Raw genomic sequence first — 27,586 nt, 5'->3', positions numbered from 1 at the left:
CTGCCGGCGTGGTGTTTCTGCTTTCAGAGTCTGGAGAGGGCCGACGGCGGTGGAGATGAGCCTCAACCAAGATGACCGACAGGGCGGAGACGGCCAACGGGGCGGAGACGGCCGACGAGGCGGAGTCCAGCAGTCGCAGGCGGTGTTGCCCAGGGGAGAACGAGGCGGACATCGGAGGGGGTTTCCCTGCGGAGACGCTGTTTAGAGAGCGTTTTGGAACAACAGAGCACGGGCAGTGAATCATGGACAAACAGGGACTTCCTTTCAGAGTCAATCAGGAGATCGAGAGACGAGACAACAGCGAGATGTCCGGTGTTCATTGATTAGGAGTATGAGATATAAATGGAGGATTCATATAGAAGATATATGTATAGAAGGATATATATATATATATATATATATATATATATAGAAGGTTGATAAGAGGGAAAACAGTGAAACAACAGGATAGAATTATTGGGAGCAGACAGAGGAGCTCCAATTGTGAGTCGTTGGATGTTGTTGGTTTTGGTGGTCGGTTTCGGTTCCCTTTGTGCACACAGACATCAGGCAGCAAGATCACTGGGTTGACCGTGGGCCGTCTTCGTTTCTTGTGCACGAGAGATGGGGTTGGTTTGCTTCAACTACAGGCTATTTTTGGTATAATTAATTAAAAAACCAAATAATGATTTATGATTCTGAAGGTTGATTAAGAATCAAAGGGGGGAATGAAGGATTTGGGGTGCTTTTTCAATGTATGTGATGTATAGATTGGGGAGAGATGACCACAGCTAAAACGGTGGTAACGAAATGTGCATGGTTCGCTTTAGAAAACGGTGATAGAAGAAGAGGCAGTAGCCAGCACTGCAGAATGTTTAGCAGCCAGCCCAATGTTTTGCATTCCTTGCAGGGACAAACTGATAAGAGTGTACTGTAGGCCCAGAGCGAGGGAGAGGGGTTTATTTTAATGCAACAGTGAATGAAACGTTTAATGTGTGAAAGGTTAGCAGTTGTCATGACAACACGTCACATGACAACCAGAAGGCGGGGCCGTCGTTGCGACGACGAACATCTATAAGTCGAACGGTGTTTCCGGGTGGAGGGCGGACTAGAATCTGACCAAGAGCGAGTAGGACTAAAATCTGGCTGAGACTAAGAGGGAAGGAACCAGGAGAGACTCTTCCTCCTCCACCACGGAGGGGGGGGGGGAAGGGAGAATGCCACATCATCATTACAGTAGCTTCGGCTAACGCGAGGAGGGTTAGGCTAACGAACAGGTCTGAACACTATTGGACTGAATCACAAAAGGACGATAGACGAACACACCGAAAGATAATTAGAATAGACTCTTCAAGGACGATACAATTTGATAACATCTGATAACATCTGATTATGAGGTTCTGTTTATAGCAATAAAACAACGCTTCTCCTCATAAGGTATTTCACGGTGTCGAAGTGTCGAATTCTTACGGCGGTGGAGAATTAGTATGGTTTATGGATTGCACTAACGGGGGAGATAAGGATCTTATCTGCCAGTATCGGAGACGTCAGGACCATTAAAATGACACAACGCAGAGGAATTGGATGGAGAGCCAAACAGACGAAGACGTGATACTGGCCAGTTTGATCAGGATCTTACACTATGCTAAATACAAAAAGAAAGTTTGCATCGACTTTTCTCAACTTTAGTTGATTGGACCAGTTCCACTTTCTTTAAGAAGCTTATCTGAATGGTCACACACTTGAAGTAATTTGCTAATTAGTTGGAGCATTGGAGCTGCCAAGTCCAACTGCAGGAGGTGATATGTGCTGTGAAATAATAGATACTCTCTTTCTATCTATAGTAGGGCTGATTACGAAAAAGTTATCATGGAACAGGGGTGACAGCGGCTCAGTCTGGTAATCGGACGGTTCCCCATCGCCGCATGAATCAGCTTTAAGGTCCTCGACCAGGCATATCGCGCAATGAAGGGAACAGCTTCCTCTTACCTCCGGTCAATGGTCTCTAACTACACACCCTCAAGAACCATCCAACCATTATAGTCAAAGTATTTTCCTATGAACTGAAACTCATAAGATCACATAACGCTAGCATCATTGGCATTCAGTTACAGCTATATTGGCTAACGGTAGCTAGCTATCTACTGCACTACGAACTGCTAGCTAGCTAGCTGGCTACCTTAACAACAGCTATCTAGCTAGCTACTGCACTACAAACTGCTAGCTAGCTGGCTACCTTTAATTCACAATACAACAGCTATCTAGCTAGCTACTGCACTATGAACTCAAAAACTCAAAGAAACAGACTAAGAAATGACGTAAACACCATGATCAGAACCGCAAAAAGAAATTTCATCAACGACAAAACTGAGGAAAACAAAAACAAACCCTGCGAACTTTGGAAATTACTCAATAATCAACTAGGCTGCAGTAAAAAACTTAAAACCAGATTCTCAAACATAAACATAAAGACGGACAACACGCTCATCACAGACAAGCTGGATGTAGCCAATTACTTAAACATCTTCTTCACAAACATAGCCACAACACTGGTAAACAAACTACCCTCCCACTCAGGGCATTATGGGGTAGAACACATTAGGGGTGGACAGTATAAACGGTATATGGTATAAACGGTATTAATTTGCTCTACGGTATGGATTTTGACTATACCGTGTAACCGGTAGGGCAGCTCTAAAATAGCAATGACGTCATGTAACCACAGCGCGACTATTTCAATCGCATTTGCCCCTAAAAATAGATAGAATTAGTCATAGATAATAGATATGTGCAAACTGGAAAAAGTTATTTAGGAGGCTTCGCACAGTGGGCGTGTCAACACGCAATTGTCATTTCATAATAAACACATATCACCGCGGCGCACAGCAAGTTTCAATTTCAGTTCCTGGCATTTTTAACCAGTGGAGAAAGGTAAGAGATGTCCCTATCGTTTTTCTTATATGAATTATTCTACGTTAATAAAACATACCTGGTGATCAACTACAGTTTGCTGTAAACATTATGATATGCGTGTAGTGTTATGATAACGACGGCTGCAGCGGGTCCGTGCTGTCCCGAGTCCGTGCTGCTCCCATTGCAAACAGCGGGCTGGATGCTGGATTTTGCTAGAAGCATATGTAGCTGCAGAGCCGCAGAGCCAGCGGCGCTTTCAGGTCTGGTCACAGGCCCGCTCAACAGCGCCCCCCCACCCAACGGCTGAAAGCTGTGACCAGACCTGAAAGCGCCGCTGGCTCTGCGGCTCTGCAGCTACATATGCTTCTAGCAAAATCCAGCATCCAGCCCGCTGTTTGCAATGGGAGCAGCACGGACTCGGGACATTTCTGCTTTGCACTATATAGTACTGTACATTAGTACACTGCATAGTATTGTATATTATATGGTAACTCAGAACATTGTACATATGTCTATACCGAACACTGTGACCTCATTTTCTTCTTCTAAAATTACATGCTATACTATGTTATTTGATACTATCTTGTCTAGCACAGTCTCTGGAGCGTAACAGTAAGAAGCATTTTGTATGAAAGTATTATGTACTTCTGTATGACAACTATTAAAGAAACTTGAAACTTGACTTATTTTATTTGGAATATAATGACTTTATACGCAAAAGTAGCCTAGTTTTAAGTTAAAATATTATAAATCTACATGCCTTGAGGATGTCATTCTTTATATAGCCTGCATATCAGGCAAAAAAAAATATTCTAACGGAAACACTGATACCGTGATATATACCGTTACCGTCTATGCTTCATATTATACCGTGATATAAATTTTAGACCATACCGTCCACCCCTAGAACACATAGTAGCATACTACAAAAACCTAGGGGTCCACAAAGACGACTTCAAACTTGAAATGGTAACAACCGATGAGGTACTCAAAAAATTGAGCGCCCTCCAACCTAACAAGGCCACTGGCCATGACAACATCCCCTCCAAATTCCTCAGAGACGCAGCAGCCGCCATCACCCCAGTCATCACACAGATAATAAACCTCTCTATAAAACAGGGGCACGTCCCCAAGGACTTCAAAATTCCGAGAGTGACCCCTCTGCACAAAAAGGGCAGCAAATTAGACCCAGGCAACTACCGCCCTGTTTCTATTCTTACCTCCATCTCGAAAGTCATGGAGAAAATAGTCTACGAACAGGTCGAAAAGTCTAATCTACGAATTCCAATCTGGCTTCAGAACGTCCCACTCCACTGACACATGCCTCCTCTATTTGAACGACCACATCAAACAAGAGGTGGACGCGGGCAAATACTGCGGCATGGTCATGCTGGACCTACAAAAGGCCTTCGACACTGTCAATCGCTCCATTCTGATGAACAAGCTAAAAGCAATTGGTTTTGATAGCTTATCAGTGAGCTGGATGCTGGATTCCACAAGGAAGCATACTAGGACCGCTACTCTTCCTAATTTATGCAAATTACATGTCGTCAGCCTGTGACTGCAACTTGTTCCTGTTTGCGGACGACTCAGCCCTGCTGGTCTCTGACAAGAACAAGTTGCAGGTTGAAAAAACCCTCAGCTCGGAACTAGGCAAAATCTGCATATGGCTCGCTGATAACAAACTATCATTACACATGGGCAAAACAGAGTCCATTCTCTTCGGTTCAAATAACAAACTCAGCAAGACCGACGGCTTCTCAGTTACAGTGGGTGACAATATTGTCACAAGGAAAGACGAAATTACCTACCTGGGTTCCATCCTAGAGGCAAATCTTTCCTGTGACAAAATGGCATCCAATGTAATAAAAAAAGTCAACCAACGAACTAGATTCTTGTACCGGATCTCCTCTCTGGTAAACAAGAATACCCTGAAGACTCTGGCAGGAGCACTCATTCAAGGGTACTATGACTATGCGTGCACCTCATGGTACCAAAGCACCTCAAAGGCGCTTAAAACAAAATTACAAACATCACAAAACAAACTGGTCAGACTACTACTTGACCTGAACCCCAGAACCCACCTCACCCCTGCCCACTTTGACAACCTAGGATGGCTTAGAGTAGACGACAGAGTACAGCAACTTGCAATGGGCCTGGTCTACAAGATACACTATACGACCGGGGTGCCCATGTACATGTCAAAATACTTCCCAAAGGTCAGTGAATACCACAACCACTACACCAGAGGAAGCTCAACAAATCATGTTAAACCCAGATTCGGCTCAAACAAGGGACTAAACACGTTTCGCAATTATGCCACAACAATGTGGAACGCCCTACCCAAAGCTGTAAAGGAATGTGAATCCCTGCCCACATTCAAAACCGCTCTTAAAGAGCACCTACGGGAGGCTGCAATTCGAAACTGGCCACCGTAAATGCCCAAAACCCCCACCACCTCCTAATAGACAGTCTCCTCCCCACCGCATGTATATATTCCCTCCCCGCCGTATGTATATTTCTCTCCCACCCACCCACCCCCTCCTAATGTACAGTCCCCTCCCCATCATATGTATATACTCTGTCAGGATCTAGGGGTAACAGTACTGTATATTTGAATACCGTTTATGTCACAAATGTATCAGTACTAAATACCTATATGTCCCTATGCCACAAATGTCATGTATGTTGTGTATGTCATAAATGTCTATATGAATTGAAAATGGGGGACCCTGATGGAAACAAGACAAACGTCTTTCTCAGGTCTGCATCCCCTTAACAATTGTATGTATTGAGCCGTACTGTATTGTACCCATTCTGCAATCTGTTAAATAAAGTTTTCATTCATTCATTCATTCAACTGCTAGCTAGCTGGCTACCTTTAATTCACAATACAACAGCTAGCTAGCTAGCTAACCGTACAAAATACGGTCTCAGCCAATCACATCGATTTGTAGAGTTAGTTAGCTAGCTACCCTATTGTGAATTAAAAGGCTAGCTAGCATAGTTCGTATTGGCTAGCTACAGTAGCTAGGTAGCTAACGTTAGCTAACGGAAGAACGGTAGCTAGCTAGCTAACGTTAGCTAATTAGTATTAAACTAAAGTTAATAGTTTACTGGGCCATTTTGTTTAATGCTTTTGTGATCTTGAAAGAGGAGCTGTAACAAACCTCTCTAAATTCTTTATGGAGATCCGCGTGTCAGTCTTTCAGGTGTTTTGCCAAATTTGTGGTGTTTGCACCTTTCGTTGGCACTGCTCTGTAACAACTCTTGCAAATGGGCTTCGTGGCATCTTTAGCTTTTCCTTCGTCGTTTACTTCAAACCCGAAGTACATCCAAACAGGAGAGAGGACAGAGCAAGAAAGCCAGCTGGTATCGATAGTGCAGAAAGTATCAATATTGCGGGAAATGAGTATTGAAACTGTTTTAAATATTCAGAATAGATATGTATCGAAAACTCTTTCTTTACAACACACACACACACACACACACACACACACACACACACACACACACACACACACACACACACACACACACACACACACACACACACACACACACACACACACACACACACACACACACACACACACACACACACACACACACACACACACACACACACACACACACACACACACACACACACACACACACACACACACACACACACACACACAGAGGGAGAGAGAGAGACCAGAGACACACCCATGAAGTTGAGGTATCCCTCTCCTCCCAGCGCGTGTGTGATGAGGCGTATCATCTTGTGGAGCTGCAGGCCGCGGTCGATGACGGGCGTCATGGGAACCAGGCTGCTCATGTTGGTGTACATCTCCTTATCCATCAGCCAGAAGGCCAGCGACTTGTCTCCCACCAGAGCCTGAGAGACAGACACACACATACACAACATCAAAGTGATGCCAACTCCAGCCATATTTTCTGAGAATTTGCCTAAAAGTACATATACCCAAGTAAATGGAAGATTGCTCTACTTCTACAAGGTCCATTTGCATGTTCTTGGTATCTAGGGACATCTATGGATCTCAGGGAATGTATTCCCAGTGTCAGAAATATTGTGTCTGTTACAATGCTTGAGTAAATTGTAATGAACAAAAGGAGAATATAAACTATTATTATATTCTAAAAAAATGTCATCTTTGACGGTGAATAACACCATGCTAACATTGACCAGATGTGAACAATTTATTAATAAAGGGCATATGATTTACAGGGTTTTTTGTTGATACAGTACTGAATTTTGCCATCCAGACACAAATATGGATATATAATATAGAATATCAGGCCTATAAATGACCTTATTATGGCCAAGTCACACATCTATGGATTGGGCCAAATCTCCCCTTTAAATGGCAGAGTTCAATCTGGATTTAGTACCACCAGGCACCCCTGACAGGGCAGCAAATTCCATGAATGAAATCTACTGTAAGTACAGTTAATTTTTTCGAATGTAAATATCTCCGGCATTTTTCATCAGATTGCAACGCGTTTTTTTGCTAGGCGTTCACAGAAGAAGAAGAAACTAACTATGTTCTATTTTATGGCAATAACGTTCAGGTTTGTACAACCCGTGAGATATGATCCAGAAAATAACGGTAAAAGAAAAGCTTCATGCTGGAAGTCAGATGATTGACAGGGGCTGGCGTGAGCTGGTAATTGTAGTTTTATGAAATTCTAAAGCCCATCGAAAGCCCTGGGTCTCCTCTCCTCATAGGACTACAAACTAAATGGCGGCATCATTTCCTTGTGTCTAATTCATCAGGTTTCTGACGAGATGTGCCAAAATACTTATACACATATACATATATATATATACACATATTTCGCTAATAACACTTAAAATCAACAACAAACGTACAGTAGTGCTGAAAATATACATTTTGACTGCTGTTTTGATAGGGTTAGGCTCTTTACTCTCATTTGAAAAACATTAATTAATACGTTCTGTATTGATTGATTTATAGCTTGATATCAATCTTGTACCGCTTTCTAAAATGTAGCTCAGACCTTGCTCGTCATGGAGCAGCCGAGATACGAGAGATAACGCCTGCCTTTTTATTTCTCTCATTTGACACACAACTTAAAAAATATGATTACTGATATTTCCGTGGGTCCAAACCAGTGGTGCAGTGCTCATGGGACGCAGTAGCACGCCGTTCCACCTCCTTTCTGAGCAGAAGCATGCGCACGCACATGCACGGATGTTTTTGAATTTTTTTATATATTGAAGGCTACATCGTGCACACACGAGGGAACATTTATGCGCATGCACGGGAGCACGTGCACGCGACGTCATTAAAACACAGTGCAACCCCTTATGAAATCACCACTGCACCACTGGTCCAAACTAAGAAACAGGGCAGTCCTATATGTAGTCCCATGTAGGGGTGGGCGATATATCGAGTATACTCGATGTATCGCGGATTGTTCTACCCGAGATGTAGTACTGTACTATATCGCGAACATCGAGTATTTAGTTTATATGGCGCCGCCCGCGGCCGAGAGACACTCGCAGTGCTTTCCTCGAGAAGGGACGGCGGAGCTATAGGCTAGCGTTAGTGTATTGGTCCCGAGTGTAGCAGGGACCGCGGAGCTATAGGCTAACGTTAGTGTAGTCAGGGCTGTACAGTGCGATATAATGTTGCGGTTGTAATTTCATTAGACAGACCAGCGCGGACCTTTAATAACATGTAATTTAATTGACACGAGCAATGAGCTAACGGTAGCTGCTAACCAAGGTATCCATTAGGATTATGCTAAGCTAACTAGCGATAGCTGCTAACCCTGGTAAACGGTCAAAGCGGACTCCACAAGACTAGTTCCATTCGTGAGGAAAGGGGGTGGGTTATATTGACAACGCTTGACAACAGCAGTTTAAACATAACTTCATATTTATTGGTTATTCGTTTCTGTATATCATTCAATTTCCATCTCCGTGTGTCTCCATCTCCATCTCCTCCTGTTTACATTAGAGTGTGACGTCATCACCTACGGCAGCTTAGACGATCAAAACGCGAACCTAGAACAAACCCAGAGGGGGGGGGGGGGGGGGGGCTGGCTCTCTTGTTCATTCTCGCCCCCTCTCTCTCTCTCTCTCTCTCGCTCTCTCTATATTCAATGATTTAAAGTAGCCAAACGTTACAGACAGTATAAATACTAACTGGATAGTTGATGATATAAACATTTAATTTCATTATCTGAAATATTCTAAAATCATTAAGTCTGCTATAAGCCATTATACCTTTGTGTGAGATTATTATTTTCTCACAGTAGGGTGTATATATATACATATATATATGTGTGTGTGTGTTTGGCTAAAGTGGATAGAAAACACAGTACTGTGTAAAAGTCTTAGGCACCCAAGAGTTTTTATATAAATTGTCTTAGATGTAAATACATTTTTTTATTAGTGTGTCAGTAGACTACTCTTAGTCCATTTTCATTAAATTATTTTTTAAAGCATCTTCATGGTTTAATAATGCAAACATATGTTGCAGGGACTTATTATAATCATCATATTGGCGTGACTGTATGCATCAAAGGGTTAAATCAAGCATTTTTAAGTGATTTCGAGGAAATGTCAAAATATCGCGATATCATTTAGAGGCCATATCGCCCAGCCCTAGTCCCATGTCGTTTTTAGTGAAGAGATGCTCTGGGGGAGTCATCGTAGTGAAGCAGACTATTCTCTGTCCTCACTCCGCAATGGTGAAAAGAACTTCCCACCACAGACAGGACAGCTGAAACCCACCCAATTTCCACCATCGACTAAAAACACACTTCTTCAATCAATATTTGAAAAGGAAAATTAACCTTCTTACTGTCTTTTACTATTATGTACATGTGCTATTACTACCAACTATGCTAATATGTCTATACCACTATGCACTCAACTTCAACACTGTTTGACAAACAATGGGCCTCATTCACGAAGCGATATAAGAACAGATTTCCTCTTATTTTGTTCTTAACACTTTGGCTGCCAGGAAACATGTTTAGACGTCATTGCCGGCCATGCTCAAGTTGCCGGAGGACGCTGTACAGCGTCCTTATATCAATATTTCAAAAATCTGCGATCGGATTCATATGTCCCCTCCGCTGGCCTGAGATCCACCAGGAGGACCCACTGAGCTCTCTGGCGGTTCAGGAGCGCCATCTGGTGGCCGATCGGCGCAATCGCTTAAACAGGAAGTGGCATAGAGGTTGTGCTGGACGTCCGTATTACTTCCGGGCACTCGCTATAGGTCCCGGCATTCTAGCTCGTCACAATACACAGTGATCGATTGCCAATAACTCGATAAACAACATGATTTGGACGTATATACCATTATACAAGCTGGAGATGGACCGGGTAAATCTACATCCCATAATGATAAGATTTCTACTCTACGATGATCGCCCAACGGCGCGCAGAGACTGGGGTGAGTTTTAGCGTGTAACGTTACCGTCTTCGATACTAACTGCTATTATCAACATTTGACCCACATTAGATGATTGGTATAACGCTGCCCACGGAATTATAAACGCCCCCTAGCCCATCCGGTCAACATCAGATGACGTGTAGTAACTTCTAGAAGTACGTCTAGTTGGAATTTTTTATATCGCGCTGATTGCCATAAAACTGTATTGCATCATCAATATAATGCATTTGGGGCTATAGATCACGTTCTGGAGAAAGCTGCAGAAAGAGATGAAAACATACTTATACATTAGACCACACTTTACTATGAATATGTGAATGAAAAAGTTTAACGTTGCTACACAATGAACAATACATATAGGACTTTGAATGGGCCCTAATAATGGCAATGTAGCAATAGAATTTAAAAAGTTATAGCCATGCAAAGAAGGGGTACTTCTCCATAGACAAATAGAGCCGGCAACCTATGGTATATCATGAATTTAACCCAAGGCAACCAAAGTGTTAACTAGCATTTTTTCTTATTTTGTTCTGGGATTCAGCAATGTTTTGTTATTTTTGCTTTTCTCTTAGGCAAGACCACATTTTAAGAGTGTTCGGGAGCACTCTTACCCAGATAAGAAACTCTTACCCAGATAAGAAAAAGAAAAAAAAACATTACTCAATTGCCCCCAAATACGACTTTGAAAACCCGGAACATATTTCGTGTGTTCTGCTTCTGAAATGGATTATATATTGCTGTTAGAACAGTTAGATGCTCTGGCCGCCCAGGCCGTACGCATATAACGCATATTTAGAGATCGTCTAGATCTATTTGCAGAGCCAAATGAGTGGCTGCTTAGTAGTTTCAGATTGCCAAGAGCGGTCCTTTTAGATCAGGGGTCTCAAACTCGCGGCCCGCGGGCCAATTGCGGCCCGCTGGATGATATTTTGCAGCCCCCTACTTGACATCAAAGTTTAGTGTTAGTTAGTGCACGCAACTATTTGCCGCGTCGTTGCGCGAGTTGGACGTTTTATTTATTTTATCACTTGTAGGCTACCATAGCGCAGGCTCATGACAGCAACGTTACGTTAGTGACTTGGTTGAAGCGGGATTCCGGAGTGATACCAAATGGAAGGAAAATATATCCTGTCACCAGTGCGTATGGCAGGCATCCTCGAAATTCTCCGCTATCTCCTCTGCAAGCAGACTGTGCTCGGCATGTCCGACTGCTCCACTGTCAGTTCTGTCTACTCTGGTCCAAATCACATTCAGCGTCCCGTCAGCATTTTTTCCCCCACCCACAGTCTGCGAATCAGAGGCAGAGTAGGGCGGGTCTTCACGGAATGCTTGTTGTCTCTTTCAAACGGGTAAGAGTCAGAACGAGAGTTGACAGCGCATCTACAGGTAGTTTCATCTGCAGCCGCAGGTACTGTAGCTAGTAACCTCGTTCCCAGTTTTATCTCCGTGAGATAAATGTAGCTAGTAGCCTAGTTTCGCCAGCAGGCAGCTAGTAGAAAAATATGGCATGTTCAAAGATGGCCAGTAAAAGAAAAGTCGACAGTGAAAATCGTTGCATTTCAATGGTGAATGGACTGAAAAATATGCGTGCATCCTCCCAGCACCAAACCAATGTGCCTAATATGCCAAGAAATGGTAGCTCTTGTGAAGAGTGGCAATTTGAAACGCCACTACGAAACAAAACAGTTATTTTGATGCAACCTTTCCTCAAAATTCAGTGCTAAGAACCATACAAATAAATGGAATGAAATCATCATATCAAGCTGCAAGCAGAATTATTGTTAAATCTATGTCACAACGAGAAAAAGCAACCAAGTTCTCACTCAGTGGCATGGGTTTTGGCTAAACACAAGAAGCCATTCTCTGATGCATACATAATAAAATAATGTATGACTGAAGTGATGGAGACCATGTTTGAAGGCAAACAAAAGCAAATCCCCCTCAGATAGCACAGCAACCAGAATAACTGAAATACTGGCTGGTGATTTGATTAAACAGCTTTGTGATAGAATAAAAAAATGCACAGTGCATTTCCATAGCTGTGGATGAGTCCACTGACACCACTGAGAACCCTATGTTCTGAAGAACCGTTCATGTTCTGAAGAACTGTTCATGTTCTGAAATGTTATTGCTAAAGATTGAGAAGATTGGATCAGTTGTACTTTTTTTTGGAATACTTGAAACCCTTTTTTTGTGGAATATGTGATGCAGCCCAGCCTCACCCAGACTCTACCTCCAGCGGCCCCCAGGCAAATTGAGTTTGAGACCCCTGTTTTAGATGTATGTAATACTCTGGAGCCTCAACTCAGACACAACACACGTCGGTCAAATCCTGTGCATCCACCCCTACAAGTTCTGAGCACACTCTGGGTTTTAGCCACAGGGACCTTTCAGAGAGAGATAGATGACAGGTCAGGTATTTCCCAACCTACTTTAAGTCGCATGCTTCCGAGAGTGCTGAAAGCTATTATAACATCCATACTGCCACAGTACATATTGGTCCTCATTCTCGAAACGGACATACGTAAAAGTTACCAAGGAATTCCTTCGTAACTCGATTTACGTACTTATTCGGCATTCTCGAACAGCTTCGTCTTTGTAGGATTTACGAACTCGAAAAGGCAGTCGTAAATCAGACAGACCGGTGTGCGCCCTGTTTTCAACAGCTTTCTCTGGGACAAGTTATTGGGGATTGCCGATACTACAGACATTGATTGATTGGTTGAAAACTTTATTAACAGATTGCAGAATGGGTACAATACAGTACAGCTCAATACAAACAACTGCTAAGAGGATGAAGACCAGAAAAAGACTTTCGTCTTGTTTACATAAGGGTCCTCCATTTATGACATACAAGACATACATATACGATACTGTGTAAGAAAGAGTGAACATCATAGACAAATATATATCCGAAGGGGAAGAAACATTAGAGGGGGTTGGGTGGGGTGGGGGAGTGGGGGGTAATTTTGACATTTACAGGCGCCAGTTTCTAATTGAAGCCACCCGTAGGTGCTCTTTGAGAGCGGTTTTGAAGGAGGGTAGGGATTCACATTCCTTTACGGATATGGGTAGGGTGTTCCACATTATTGTGGCATAATTGCAAAACATGTTTAGTCCCTTGTTTGAGTCGAATCTGGGTTGAATGTGATTTGTGGAACTCCCTCTGGTGTTGTGGTCGTGGACTTCACTGACCTTTAGGAAGTATTTCGACAGGTACATGGGTATCTTTGTGGTGTAGTGTATCTTGTAGACTAGGCCCATTGCAAGTTTCCGTACTCTATCGTCTACTCTAAGCCATCCTCTAAGCCAGTGGTTCCCAACCTTTTTTTAGTACTGTACCCCCAAAGCATTTCAAGCCAACCTAAAGTACCCCCTACTACACAATCAATGGTGGTGATCCCCAGGATATATAATTAATAGTCTATATATTGTGGCAGACCGGCTGTGTGTGTGTGTGTGTGTGTGTGTGTGTGTGTGTGTGTGTGTGTGTGTGTGTGTGTGTGTGTGTGTGTGTGTGTGTGTGTGTGTGTGTGTGTGTGTGTGTGTGTGTGTGTGTGTGTGTGTGTGTGTGTGTATGTGTGTGTGTGTGTGAGTGAGTGGATGGATGACCTGGATAAAGTCACATGGTCACACAGGTTGGCAGTTTATTGAAGTAAAGTTTTAGTTCTGAGGTCTGACATCATCACCTCATTGCCATTGTAACATTAAGTTAACAAAGCACTGAAGACTCAAAACTAAGATAACATAAGATAAGATGAGATGAGATACGATGCGATACGATATGATACAATCAGATGAAATATTCCTTTATTGATCCCCTTGGGTAAATGTGGGTGTCATAGCAGCATGGGGGAGGGGAGGTATAGGTATGGGCAGGGTAATAGCAAAAAGACATAAATATAGGCAATAGAATTAGATCTGAATATAAAAAGATGTAAATGGGATGGTTTCATGCTATTATTCAAAAGCATGTCGCCACAGAGGAAACACATTGGCTGTGGTTGCTCTGTAGTTGTGACAGTAAATCCAGAGAGCACATAATGTTCACCAAACTGACGATTCTTCACTTTCTCCGTTTTCTTTTTCTTCTGAATGGGTTCTCCTGATTCAGCAGTATCACCTGTGCTGTTGTTGCTGGATGAACCAGCTCGACTCAGCCATTGATCCATAATGTTAACAGACATTTTGAAAGAGGCTTGATATTTTGCTAACTAGCTATACACTACAATGATGATGCTCGGTGTAACACCCGACAGTCCGGTGGGAAGCTGAACGTTGCACGATAGAACAAGTATAGCCAATAATAATATTATATCCATCAAATTATTACTTAATTTGAATTCCCCCAATTTTGGCATGCATTATTCTTTATTTGGGTACAGTTTTCCTGTACATAAATTATAGCACATTCAATTTACGTTTGGAAATATATTGCCGAAATGGGACAGTGGGACACAAAATGGCACCCAGATACCCCTATTTTTTAGGGATGCCCCGATCCATCGGCCACCGATCGTTATCGGCCGATAATCAGTATAAATATGCGATCGGTGATCGGTGATAATGCTTTATTTTCACAGATCGTCAAACCTGATCTCACTCGCTCGTCTCGCTGAGTTCTGTCTCAGACACCGGGAGCTGTGCGGCGTCTGCTCCTCCCTCCAGCACCTCCCGCGCGCATGTAAACACGGGTCTAGTAGTCTAGTGGGACGGGAGCCGGGAGGACGGCGTCTCCCTTAGCTAACGTTAGCTACCGTTACAAAATGACCCAGTCAACCATTCACTTCCAGTCCAATACATGATGAGGCATTGTCTAACCGAACGGTATCTAGCCGGCCAGCTACCGATAGCTCCTGACATCAACAAACGCTCCAGCAAACTCTAGTAGAGACGTGTATGATACCTCAGCTAGCTCATGTTAGCTGACGCCAGCTCACTGTTCAAAACGAAATGTCCCACTGAACTAAATAGTTCACAGAGGCGCTGTATCAACGTTATATAGCCGGCCAGCAGTAGCCACAGATAGCTCCTGATATCAATGTTTTATAACACTCATTCGATGCGTATTCGAGCTGAGGGCATGTTGTTGAATATGATCAATAGGGTCCAGCTGCACCTCCGGAGAATCCTGGCCGTAGCTGCAGGCTACTGAGTATAGGGTCTAGCTGCAGCTCCGGAGAATCCTGGCCGTAGCAGGAGGCTACTAGAGTACACACAGACAGTGGAGCTTGTTGCGTGGTGGCGATGTCTTGCAGATAATACAAGTACAAGTCTAATTATATAATATATATATTTTATAAAAAAAAAATTATATAAAATAATTTTTTATTTCTTTTTAATCAAAAATCGGTATCGGATCGGTATCGGCCGATATGGCTCACGACGATCGGTGATCGGTATCGGTGGCAAAAAACGTGATCGGGGCATCCCTACTATTTTTGATAACAACTTCTTACTGTTGGGAGGGAAACCAGCTACATTTCCCAATTGGCAAAGACAAGGTATTCACAAACTATCTGACATATACAGTGAATACGGTCTAAGATCCTTTCAAGAGCTCAAGCAAATCTATAATGTCCCTAGTACATCCTTCTTTTTTATTTACAGTTGTGCACTGCAATGCACACTTATGGTGTCCCATGGAATCAGCCTTTACCAGTTCATCCTTTAATGATTATAGTGAGTGGCATAAATGTAAAAAAAAAAATTTGTTTCTGGGTTATATAATAAAATACAAGGAAAACTAAACAGAACTACAGGTAATACCACTGTCTGGAACATAGATTTAAAGGATTACAATGCCTGCGTAAATTGGCAGAATGTATGGGATAATATTCCGTTAACCTCTCATAATTATAATAATCAATTAACTCATTACAAACTGATAAAGATTTTATCTGTCACCCAGGAAACTCTGTCAAATAAAAAATTTACAAAGTCCCCTATGTGCTTTATGTCCGCAAAAAGTCATAGGAACATACATACATAATATGTGTATGATGTGGGAATGTCCAGGGGTACTAGCTTTTTGGGCCAAGGTTGCATTATTTATCACTAATATAACGGAGATAAACATACCTTGTTTGCCACACATTTTATTATTAAACGATGATTCATCTCTAAAAATCACAACTGCAAGCAGGCAGACTACACACACAGTATATGACTATACTGACGGACAATCTATATACTGAAAAGACACTTTTGTATGCCACTGTGGGAATTCATATGAAATGCTGATGTGAATGTCTCTTTCCTCTGAACTTGTTAAAAAAAATAAAAGAAAATAAAAAAAAGTTGGTAAAAATATATACACGTATATACCTGTACACCCCTCGGTATTGCTGTTGAATGATGTTTTTGAGTTTGCAGTGAATCCACAGCTAAAGAGATTGGTTTTATCGGGTATCACAGTAGCCAAAAAGCTGATCGCATCACGCTGGTTTCAACCGGAAAAAATGTGCCGTAAAGTTTGGTTTCTTACATATCTCGATGTAATTTACCATGAAATATCTACAGCAAGAATTCTGGGTCTCAATGAATCCAAAATGTCAATGTGGTTAGAAGTGGTGGAGAGAATAAAAGCTAGCTTATAATGGTAGTGTCTGGTTAGGTGCGAGGGATAGTGGAGGTACTTCTCAAGGTGGGGTCCGGGAGGGGGGGGTTCGAGCTGAGCATATGTATGTAGTTTTTTTTTTTAGATAACAGGTATTATGGGTATATCTTATATAAAACAACTAACCAAAAGGTGATCACATTGGATGTGCCCTGACAATTAATGCTTGTATATCTTATCGTGTGTTGTCATGTTTGTTTATATGTTTGTTTAAAAAAGAATAAAAAAATAAAATACAAAAAAAAATATATATATACACGTGTATATATATATATATATATATATATATATATATATATATATATATATATATATTAGTGCTGTCAGGTGATTAAAACAATTAATCTAATTAATTACAGGATTTGTAATTAATTAATCTAATTAATCACATTTTAATCGCATAACCATTTTAGGCCTGATATTCTATATTCTATAATCATATTTCAAATGCCATGTGTCCGGATGGCAGAATTCAGTACTGTATCTACAAAACCTTCTGTTTAATCATCTTCCATTTATTAATTTGCTTAGATTTTTCAGGTCTGGTCAGCATGGTGTTATTCACAGTCAAAGATAAAAATCATTTAATTGATATTCTCATTTGGTTCATTACAATTTACTCAAGCCTAGTAACAGACAGTATTTCTGACACTGGGAATACATTCCCTGAGATCCATAGATGTCCCTAGAATCAGATACCAAGAACATGCAAATGGACCATATAAAAAAAAGTCTGTAAATGTGTTTCTCATGGAATGAATGAGATAAAAAAAAATTATTTAATTTTCATAACGGGATAATTTGCTGTGTAATTAATTAATCTAATTAACGCGATAAACTGACAGCCCTAATATATATATATATATATATATATATATATATATATATATATATATATATATATATATATATATATATATATATATGTAACTGAGGGGTACAATTCCCTGACTGTATTGAGAGTATGGTATCATTAAACCACTACTTAGTTATGTACTTTAATTACTGGCCATACAGTACACGGTATATCTGGTGAACACCCACACAAGAATACGGCTTAACAAAGAAAGTTATATTTAGAAGTATTTATTATTAGAGCAGCAACAATAGGTTACAATATTGAGAATTATGAATTGCGCTTATATGGCGAAGAACACTTAAGTAGGTCAAGAGCGTAAGTCCATGAGCATCATAAGATGGGTATAACTGACACCACCTGTAGCATAAGAATTACATAAGGCACACTCGTAGTCAGCTGGAGATACTAAGGGGGTTCCCTCCGGTTGTAAGCCAGCAGGGGAGAGGAATGGTCGGGAGCAAAGTCTGGATCAACGAGGAATAAAGAGACTCCAGATACAGGAGACAGTGCAATAATCCTTTGGTCCGTAGACAAAGCAACAGCTATACTCCGGTATGCAAGACAGCATGGATGAAAGCTAGCCAGCCTCTGTGGGTCCTAGAGGCGGGCTCGACGGTGCTCCTCACAGGGTAGATCCCACACAGCAGTGGGGTAGACGGTTCTCTGCTCCAGCAGCCACAGTACCAAAGCAATATAATCCAGCCGGAAAAGGCTCTGCATTCGCCGGTGTAGGTTCTCCGGTGTACATATCCAACGGTTCTCGTCTAGGACTCCTCGGATGGCGGCACGAGTTTAGGCCGCCTAGCCTGGATAAGTGCACTAGCTCGGTACGACGAACCGGTGGTAATGCTGGTCACTGTAGAATGGTAGCCACACGATACACTATAAATAATAGACTATTACTTTACAATAGAATAAGTCGAACTCGACGATACAGCGTTAAACTCTGACACTTTAGCTATCAATTCGCACGCGGTTCTCAAGGCTCTATTTAGGGGCAAAAGGGGCCCACTTCACGGCACGTTGTATCGTGGTGAAGGCTTCAACGTTTTGGGTCAACTCACTTTTAGGCTAAGTGCTTCTGTATCCACCTGCAACGTATTTATACGTAAGGTGAATAATCTAGTGCCAACCTCAGTTCTGTCTCGTATTACTGCGCAAACCTGGACATGTTGAGACATGTCTTAGCGGTAGCTTTGAACTTGCCGTTGGGGGTATGGCCGTTGGCGCCTAGGGGTCGCTGTCCAATAGGAGAACGAATATTATGGTCTGGCCTGTACCTAGGTAAAGGGATATTCCGTGTATATGTACAAAGAATATACAAGGGATATCAGACGATATACAAATATTATACAATATATCTCAAGTAATAAATATATATATTCGGTTTAATCTGACCCTTTGTAACAGCCGCCTCCTAATTAGTCCGCACCTAATTAGATAAGCAGAGACATATTAACCGTCTTGTCCACTACTCAATGTCCGTTGTGAGGAGTAGGGCAATTCACAAAGTCAGTGGGTCATGGTCGTCAGCAAGGGAGTCAGGTAGCCTTGGCAACTCTATCAGCCTCGCCACGGGTCGGGTGTATGTCCGTCCCTGGACGAGCACTTCTGCCGCTCTGACCTTTCCGTCGGCACCAGTGATCACTTTGCTTACGCGGCCGGCCGGCCACATAGCTCGGGGTAGTGACTGGTCTATGATCATGACGACTGTGCCCTCCGTCAAATTGTCTGTTTCTTTTACCCATTTCTGGCGGGTCTGTAGAGACGGTAGATAGTGGAGGAGGAAACTGTTCCAAAACTTGTCAGCCAATACTTGACTGTACCTCCACATTCTTCGGCCGTTCGCTTCCTCAGGTCTGTACACTGTCTGTGGGAGCGCGGGGTCCAGCCGCCCCATCAAGAGAGTGTTGGGGGTGACTGGGTCGACATCTGCTACATCACTTGAGACGTAACCGAGGGGCTTTGAGTTCAATACTCCCTCGATCTCTGTGAGGACTGTCATGAGGACTTCTTCCGCCACGGTCTGGGCCCCAAGCACGGCGTACAGGGCTGTCTTTATTGAACGTACTTCTCGTTCCCAGGTTCCCCCGAAGTGAGGGGCGTTCGGGGGGTTAAACTGGAAATCAATCTGAGAGGGAGCGAGGTGGGTCTTAAGTTCTGGGCCCATAGCTTGGAAGCTCTCTCTCAGCTCTCTTTCTCCGCCTTTGAAGTTTGTCCCGTGATCAGACAATAATATAGACGGTTTTCCTTTCCGCGCTGTGAATCTCCGGAAGGCCATAAGGAATGAGTCCGTACTCATGGTTGGAAGGAGTTCTATGTGTATCGCTCGGGTGGTCATGCATTTGAATACAATACCCCACCTCTTCTCCGTCCCTCTTCCTTTCTTCACATACAGCGGGCCGAAGCAGTCCATACCGGTGGAGTGAAAGGGCTTGTCGCCGAGTCGGAGGCGACAGGGGGGTAGGTCAGCCATCCTGGGTATACTGGGCTGTGCTCGCCACTTGCGACAGTCTAGACAGGTCCGCTGGAAGCGTCGTACTGCTTCTCTTCCTTGCAGTATCCAATAGCGACGTCTGATCTCAGCGAAGACTCTCTCTGCCCCAGCGTGGTGCACGTCCTCGTCGTATTTCTTTATGATGAGCTCTGTGACCTTGTGTCGGCTGTTGAGAACTATAGGGAACTTGACGTCATCCGTTAAGTCCGGGGCCCTTCTCAGACGACCACCCACTCTGATGAGATCATGGGCGTCGCGCTCAGGGGCCAAGTGGAGGAGTCTGCTGTCTGACGGGACTGGCTTTGATCCCTGCAGACAGTTTAGCTCGTCGGGGAACGAGTCTCTTTGGGCTCGCTGTAGCAGAAGGAGTTCTGCTTCTTCGTAATTAGCTGCATTAATGTCAGTAGTGGAGGGAACCTCAGGGTGGTGCCACAGGAATGTCTTTAACTGTGCACTCTCAAGGGTGGGGCAGTCGTCTATGTTGGGGTCTGTGGGGACTGGTGTGTGTGTCAACCCACAGAACATAGATTTCTTCATCTCTGCCTCCTCTTGACTAGCCTCCCGTGGGGTGGGGTTAGGCCACTCTTCTTCCGGGAGCTTGAGGAACTCGGGACCGTCACTGTAGATATTGTGACGTGTGAGGTCATCCAGGGACATTCCCCGTGTGATGACGTCTGCTGGGTTCTGTTTTGTGTCCACGTACCTCCAGCATGCTGATTCTGTTAAATCTTGGATCTCTGTGATTCTGACTCCCACGAAGACCTTGTATCTACACGAATCGGACTGGATCCATGTGAGTACGGTCATGGAGTCTGACCACAGGATTGTTCTTTGCACCGGGATGGTGAGTTCACGTTGGATTAACGTGGCGAGCTGCGCTCCTACTAGGGCTGCGCAGAGCTCTAGACGCGGGATCGATTGTTGCTTGCGGGGGGCTATCCTTGAACGAGCCAGGATGAAGGCGGTATGTATTTCTCCTCCCTCCTCTCGGGCCCACAAGTAAGCCACCGAACCGTAGGCTACTTCGGAGGCGTCGCTGAAGACGTGCAGGTCCATCTGACACGTCTCCAGCCGCACTGTGGGTGGGAAGTAGCTGCGGCGTATGTTGACACCTGGGAGCGAGTTGAGTTCTGTTTCCAACTCTCTCCATGTGGAAGCAAGGTGGTCGGGTATGGGGTCGTCCCAGCCCTGGTCCTTGTCCCACAGCTCTCGCACAATAATTTTTGCCCTGGTGGTGTAAGGTAGAATACATCCCAACGGGTCATATTGTCTGGCGAGTGTTCTGTATACACTCCGTCTGGTGGTCGGTAGTGAAATCGACCTTCCCTGCTCCTTGGTCAGGGGTGTGTGTCTATAATGGAGCGAGTCTGTTTTGAAGCGCCAGACTAGTCCTAATGTCATTTCTTGGGCTTCACCTGGGATGGTCGCCATCCAGGTCTCGCTGCTTGCTGCCTTGTTCTCTGGGGAGAGGCTGCGCAGTACTTGAGGGTCGCTGCTGGCCCACTGCCGGAGATCAAAGCCGCCTTTGATCAGGAAGGCGCGGAGCTTGAGTAGGAGGGCCTCGGCCTCTTCTGGTGTCGAGACGCTCTGCAGACAGTTGTCCACGTAGAAACTCCTCTCTACACTTTGTCGGACCTCCTCGTCGGCTGCTGGGTCCTCTGCGACGTGTTTTTGCAGTGCGAACGTAGCACAGCATGGGCTGCATGTGGTTCCGAAAGGGAGGACTTCCCATTGATAGATGGATGGTTGCTCATCCCCGATCCTCTCTCTCCATAAGAACCGCAGCAGGGGCTTGTCCTATTCCACTAGTCGCACCTGCAGGAACATCCCTTTGATGTCGCCGCTGATGGCCACCTTGTTCTGGCGGAAACGTAGCAACACGCCTAGTAGAGAGGGGCCGAGTGTTGGACCGGGCAAGAGTTCTTTATTCAGATTTTGTAATCCGATCTGGTAGCTGCAGTTAAACACAATACGATCCTTGCCGTTGTGGTGGACCTTGTGGTGGGGCACGTACCATGATTCGGTTGTCTGATCGGCCTCTTGAATGTCAATTTTCTTTATGTGTCCCGCTGTGATTAGCTTGTCAATCTCAGCGCGGTACACCGTGGCTTGAGCGGGGTCTCTGGCTAGGCGCCGCTCGGTGTTCAGTAGATATTGCTCCGTCGCTTCTTTTGAGGCGTGGAAGGTGGGCATACCCTCTCGCCTCAAGAGTGGAGTTGCGTATCTCATCACTCCATTGACCTCGACTCTCTTTGTCCTCTGCTCGAGGAGGGCTATGGCATAAATGTCTTCCTTGGAACGAATGTGTTTCTTTTCGTTCTTAAAGGGCATTGTCTCTAGTGTCCATAGCCTCTCGACGTGCTGTAAGAGGGTGGTGTCTTCTTCTGTCACTCTGGAGTGGAGGCAGCGAGTGGCTGCTGGTCGGTTGGGAGACCTGGAGAGGGGGCCTTGTAGTGTCCATCCTAGGCGGGTCTCGACTGCTGCTGGACAGCCTCTGGGCCCAATGTGGACCCGGTCCGTTGGGACGATGAGGTGTGCGTGGTCGGATCCTATGAGCAGGGTCGGGGTGGCGCCGTCGATGAGCGGTATAGGTAGTTGACGCAGGTGCACGTATTTTTCCATCAGCTTGGAGATGGGGTAGGTGTACCGCGACAGGCCTATGTCTTGGCTGGTGAAAGCGTTAGTGATCCTATACCGCCTCTCTGGCTGCCCGCTTGCTGCGATAGTGAAGGAGACGTTCTCACCCTTTATTGTCTTCAGGTCTCTTCTTATAGTACGAATTGTCATCGTTTCTTCGCTCCCCCGCAGACCCAGCTGGGCTGCAGCGGATGCGAGGAGGAGAGTCTTTTCTGACCCGTCGTCAAGGACGGCGTAAGTGTCCATGACCTTGTCCTCGTAGCTTAATGTCACTCGGACCACTTTCAAGAGCACTCGGGAGCTCCCGCTGCTGGCGGGGTCAATATACATGACGCTTACTCTGGTGCTGCTTGGGGGTGCGAGTTTCTTCCTGTTGCTGTCATGCAAGACGTCCAAGTGGGCGCCGTCACACCGGCTGCACCTCTTCTTCAAGCGGCACTCGGCTGCCATATGGCTGCGCGCACAGCGGTAACAGCGGCGGTTGGACTTTATCCATTGACTCACCTCGTCGGCGGTCATCTTCTTGAAAGTGTCACATTGTGACAGCCAATGTTCTTTCTCGCAGTACTGGCATACAATCTTCCACTTCTCTTTCGTCGAGGGGGTGTTGTGGTTCTTGTTCCGCGGTACTGATTCGGCTTGGTGCATGACGGTCACCAGCCTGCGGTTATCGTTGGATCTCCGAGGTCCATCTCTGGGGCTTGGTCCACTCCGCACGAACGTATCCAGTCGTAGGCTGCTGACTTCTCTCGCGAGGAAGTCGGCCAGGTCTAGGAGGGATGGCTCGGGACCGTCGGGATCACGGTGGTCTCTTTGCCGCCTGAAGCGCTCTTGTCGGACGGGAAGCTTCTCTAATATCCTTTCTACATTAGAGTTAGCGTACAGTTCGTGTCTACCCTTTTCCTTTTGGGACCCCAGCATCCCTACCAGGGATTGTACCTTGATAGAGAGGTCATCCAATGAGCGATTGTCTGTGGCGGGGGGGAGACGGTCAATATTCCTTATCTCTTGTATCACGTAGTCCCATATGCGTCCATAACGCTGGTCGAGGGCTACTAGAGCCGCGGTGTATGGGGTACTTGAGTTGGAATATGCCAGCGCTATATTATGCGCTCTGGGCACCTTCAGGTGCTTGAGGAGGATAGCATATTTGTACGACTCATCAGGGACGTCGGACATCATAGTCTCTAAGCACATCCGTAATTCCGTGTACTGTGCTCTGTCCTCGTGCGTAAAATCCGGGAACGTCGGTGTGCCAAGGTACGATGCCATGGATGGATGGCACATCGGTGAGCGTTGGGGGAGAGGCCTCCTGGGCGAGTCTCCCCGTACGTGTCGTCGTGGGCTGGTACTTGGTGGGTACCAAAGCCCGGGTACCCAGGTGCTGTTCCTCGAGGCTGGCTGTGCGTCAAACTCACCCTTGAGTTGAGTCGGGGGTCTGTAACGCAGGGCCTCTGGGGTAAAGTCTGGGCTGTACTGGACCTCCTGGTCCTGTGGAGTACGATGCTGCTGGTGGGCTTGACCTTCCTCCTCTTCCTCTTCCTCTGCTAGGTCTTCTAGATCTTGAAGTCGTCTATTCAGTCTCTCGGCGGCATAGGCCGGTTCTTCCCGGTTGCTGGGTCTCGCATGGACCGGTCGGGGAGGGGGTTCGGAGACGTGGATAGGCTCTTTCTGTTGGCCGGGCTCCGGGTCACTTGGTCGGGTAGGGGAAGGTGCCCTAGACCCTTGTCTTGATGATGCCCTGGAGCTCCGTGCGGAGAGAGGGGGTGTCGCCCTGGCAATCAATTGCTTCATTATCTGCGCTTGTAGTCGGTCGCGCTCTGCTTCGCGCTTGATGTGAGCGAGGTCGCGCTCTGCTTCGCGCTGGGCTTGGGCTGCGTCGCGCTGTGCATTGGCGGCGTCGCGCTGTGCATCGGCGGCGGCGCGCTGGGCATCGGCGCGGTCTCTTTCAATATTCTCTTCCGTCTGGAGGCGTCTGGTCTCCAGGCGTATGCGGTCGTCTTCACTCCTTTGCTGCGCCTGGAAGCGCTCTCGCTGGGTTGCAGAGTGTTCGCGTTCACTAAGGGCTTGCGCTTGGAGTTGCGCGTGAAGGCGCTCTCTTTGGTCTGCAGATTGTTCGCGCTCACTCAGTTGTTGAGCCTGCAGGCGTTCTCTTTCCATGGTAGAGTGTTCACGCTCACTTAGCTGTTGCGCCCGGAGGCGCTCTTGTTCCATGGAAGAATGTTCGCGCTCGCTAAGCGTCTGTGCTTGGAGTCGATCGCGTTCAGTGGAGGCTGCCAGGGTGGCGATGAATGCCTGCGCCAGCATCTTGTCCGCCTCGCTGGGGGAAGACACTGATGGAGGTGATCGGCTTCTGACAGTGCTCGTTGGAGATCCGTTCTCCTGGCGCGCCCCGAGGAGGTCTATCTCCTGGGCGCGCTTCTCTTCTGGTAGTGGGTCGGGTTCCGTCCCTGGAGCGCTTTCTTTATCCTGGAGCTCTCCGGGGACCGTCCCGTTGACGTTGTCTGGGGGTATAGTCATGTCATGTCCCTCCTGGTCCGTTCTAGCTTAGGAGAGCCGTTTGTGGAGTGTTCACCGCTGGCCATGGTTAATATCAATATTATATTTAGATATTACACTGATATTCCTCCGGCTCGAAGGACCAATTGTAACTGAGGGGTACAATTCCCTGACTGTATTGAGAGTATGGTATCATTAAACCACTACTTAGTTATGTACTTTAATTACTGGCCATACAGTACACGGTATATCTGGTGAACACCCACACAAGAATACGGCTTAACAAAGAAAGTTATATTTAGAAGTATTTATTATTAGAGCAGCAACAATAGGTTACAATATTGAGAATTATGAATTGCGCTTATATGGCGAAGAACACTTAAGTAGGTCAAGAGCGTAAGTCCATGAGCATCATAAGATGGGTATAACTGACACCACCTGTAGCATAAGAATTACATAAGCAGGGTTCTTACACCTTTTCCAAAGCAAAATTCAAGCACTTTTCAAGCTTTTTCAAGGTGCCTTTTAAAGCTTTTCCAGCATCTTATGCGGCTGTGGTAAATTAAATATTTACACAAAATGATCATTTCACTTCTTCCATCACATTAAATCAGATGTTTTTGTGCTATAAACAACCAAAATGATGTAGACATGGCATCCTATATAACCTGGCTGAGCAAATATGAAACAATCACTCAAATAATCACCAGATAAAACTTAAATTTCAATAAAATATTTACTGAAAATGTGAAAAATAAGTGAACAGTCTTTGAGGTAGGCAGTCAATCAGCTCCTTGAGCTTTAAAATGTATACAAAATCAAATCAAACTAGAATTTTTATATAACCCCCCACAGTGGTGTATTCAGTTGGTACGTCCCAGCAGGGACCAGGGACATTCCTGGATAAATAAAGGATAAATAAAAATAAAAAAAAAGTAAGCTATATGATGCCCATGTTATTGGTTGCAATACAGACGCACAGTTGACACACGCTATAGTCTCCTCTCTTGTTATTTCACACAAACAGCTACCCCTAGTAGCTTGCTTCTTATGATGCCGACATAGACATATTTTCAGAGTGAATTTATTAACTCACCTTACGGTGTCGCTTGTCGTTGTCAACATGAACAATAAACATAGCCGTCTGTGGCAACGCTAGCTCAATAGCTAACGTTAAAAAAAATTATAATAAGCTTGCTAACGTTAGCTCACTAACGTTACTGGGATTAAAGCAAGCTTTCAGGAGGGGCGGGGGTGCCGTGGCGAGGCTCGAGAGAGGACTCCTCTTCATTTAGCGTGAAAGGCGAAAGCAATTAGGCGCTCTCCGAATTTCTTTTTTTGTATCTAAAAACCTAACTATTAAGTCAGATAGCGATTTATTATGAAAGTATACAGTGCAATTACAATACCTTTCCAGCACTTTATACACAATTCAAGCACATTTCAAACCTTGAACACACCACATTGAAATACAAGCATTTTCAAGGATTTCCAGCACCCGTACAAACCCTGCATAAGGCACACTCGTAGTCAGCTGGAGATACTAAGGGGGTTCCCTCCGGTTGTAAGCCAGCAGGGGAGAGGAATGGTCGGGAGCAAAGTCTGGATCAACGAGGAATAAAGAGACTCCAGATACAGGAGACAGTGCAATAATCCTTTGGTCCGTAGACAAAGCAACAGCTATACTCCGGTATGCAAGACAGCATGGATGAAAGCTAGCCAGCCTCTGTGGGTCCTAGAGGCGGGCTCGACGGTGCTCCTCACAGGGTAGATCCCACACAGCAGTGGGGTAGACGGTTCTCTGCTCCAGCAGCCACAGTACCAAAGCAATATAATCCAGCCGGAAAAGGCTCTGCATTCGCCGGTGTAGGTTCTCCGGTGTACATATCCAACGGTTCTCGTCTAGGACTCCTCGGATGGCGGCACGAGTTTAGGCCGCCTAGCCTGGATAAGTGCACTAGCTCGGTACGACGAACCGGTGGTAATGCTGGTCACTGTAGAATGGTAGCTGCACGATACACTATAAATAATAGACTATTACTTTACAATAGAATAAGTCGAACTCGACGATACAGCGTTAAACTCTGACACTTTAGCTATCAATTCGCACGCGGTTCTCAAGGCTCTATTTAGGGGCAAAA

At 45.0% G+C, this 27,586-nt stretch overlaps 1 protein-coding gene across 1 annotated transcript in view; it reads right to left on the bottom strand.

Annotated features, from left to right (window-relative positions):
* Positions 1–27,586, bottom strand: part of LOC311232987 (1,4-alpha-glucan-branching enzyme-like) — a 576,273-nt gene that overhangs the window by 177,499 nt on the left and 371,188 nt on the right. Inside the window, 1 exon segment of the mRNA XM_084319835.1 lies at positions 6,604–6,775. Coding sequence (XP_084175961.1) covers positions 6,604–6,775 — 172 coding nt within the window.

The sequence above is a fragment of the Notolepis coatsorum genome, assembly GCF_963971535.1.
Source record: "Notolepis coatsorum genome assembly, chromosome: 8".
NCBI classification, from domain to species: domain Eukaryota; kingdom Metazoa; phylum Chordata; class Actinopteri; order Aulopiformes; family Paralepididae; genus Notolepis; species Notolepis coatsorum.
The sequence above is the reverse complement of the archived record's forward strand: the minus strand, read 5'-3'. Positions and strand labels throughout refer to the sequence as shown.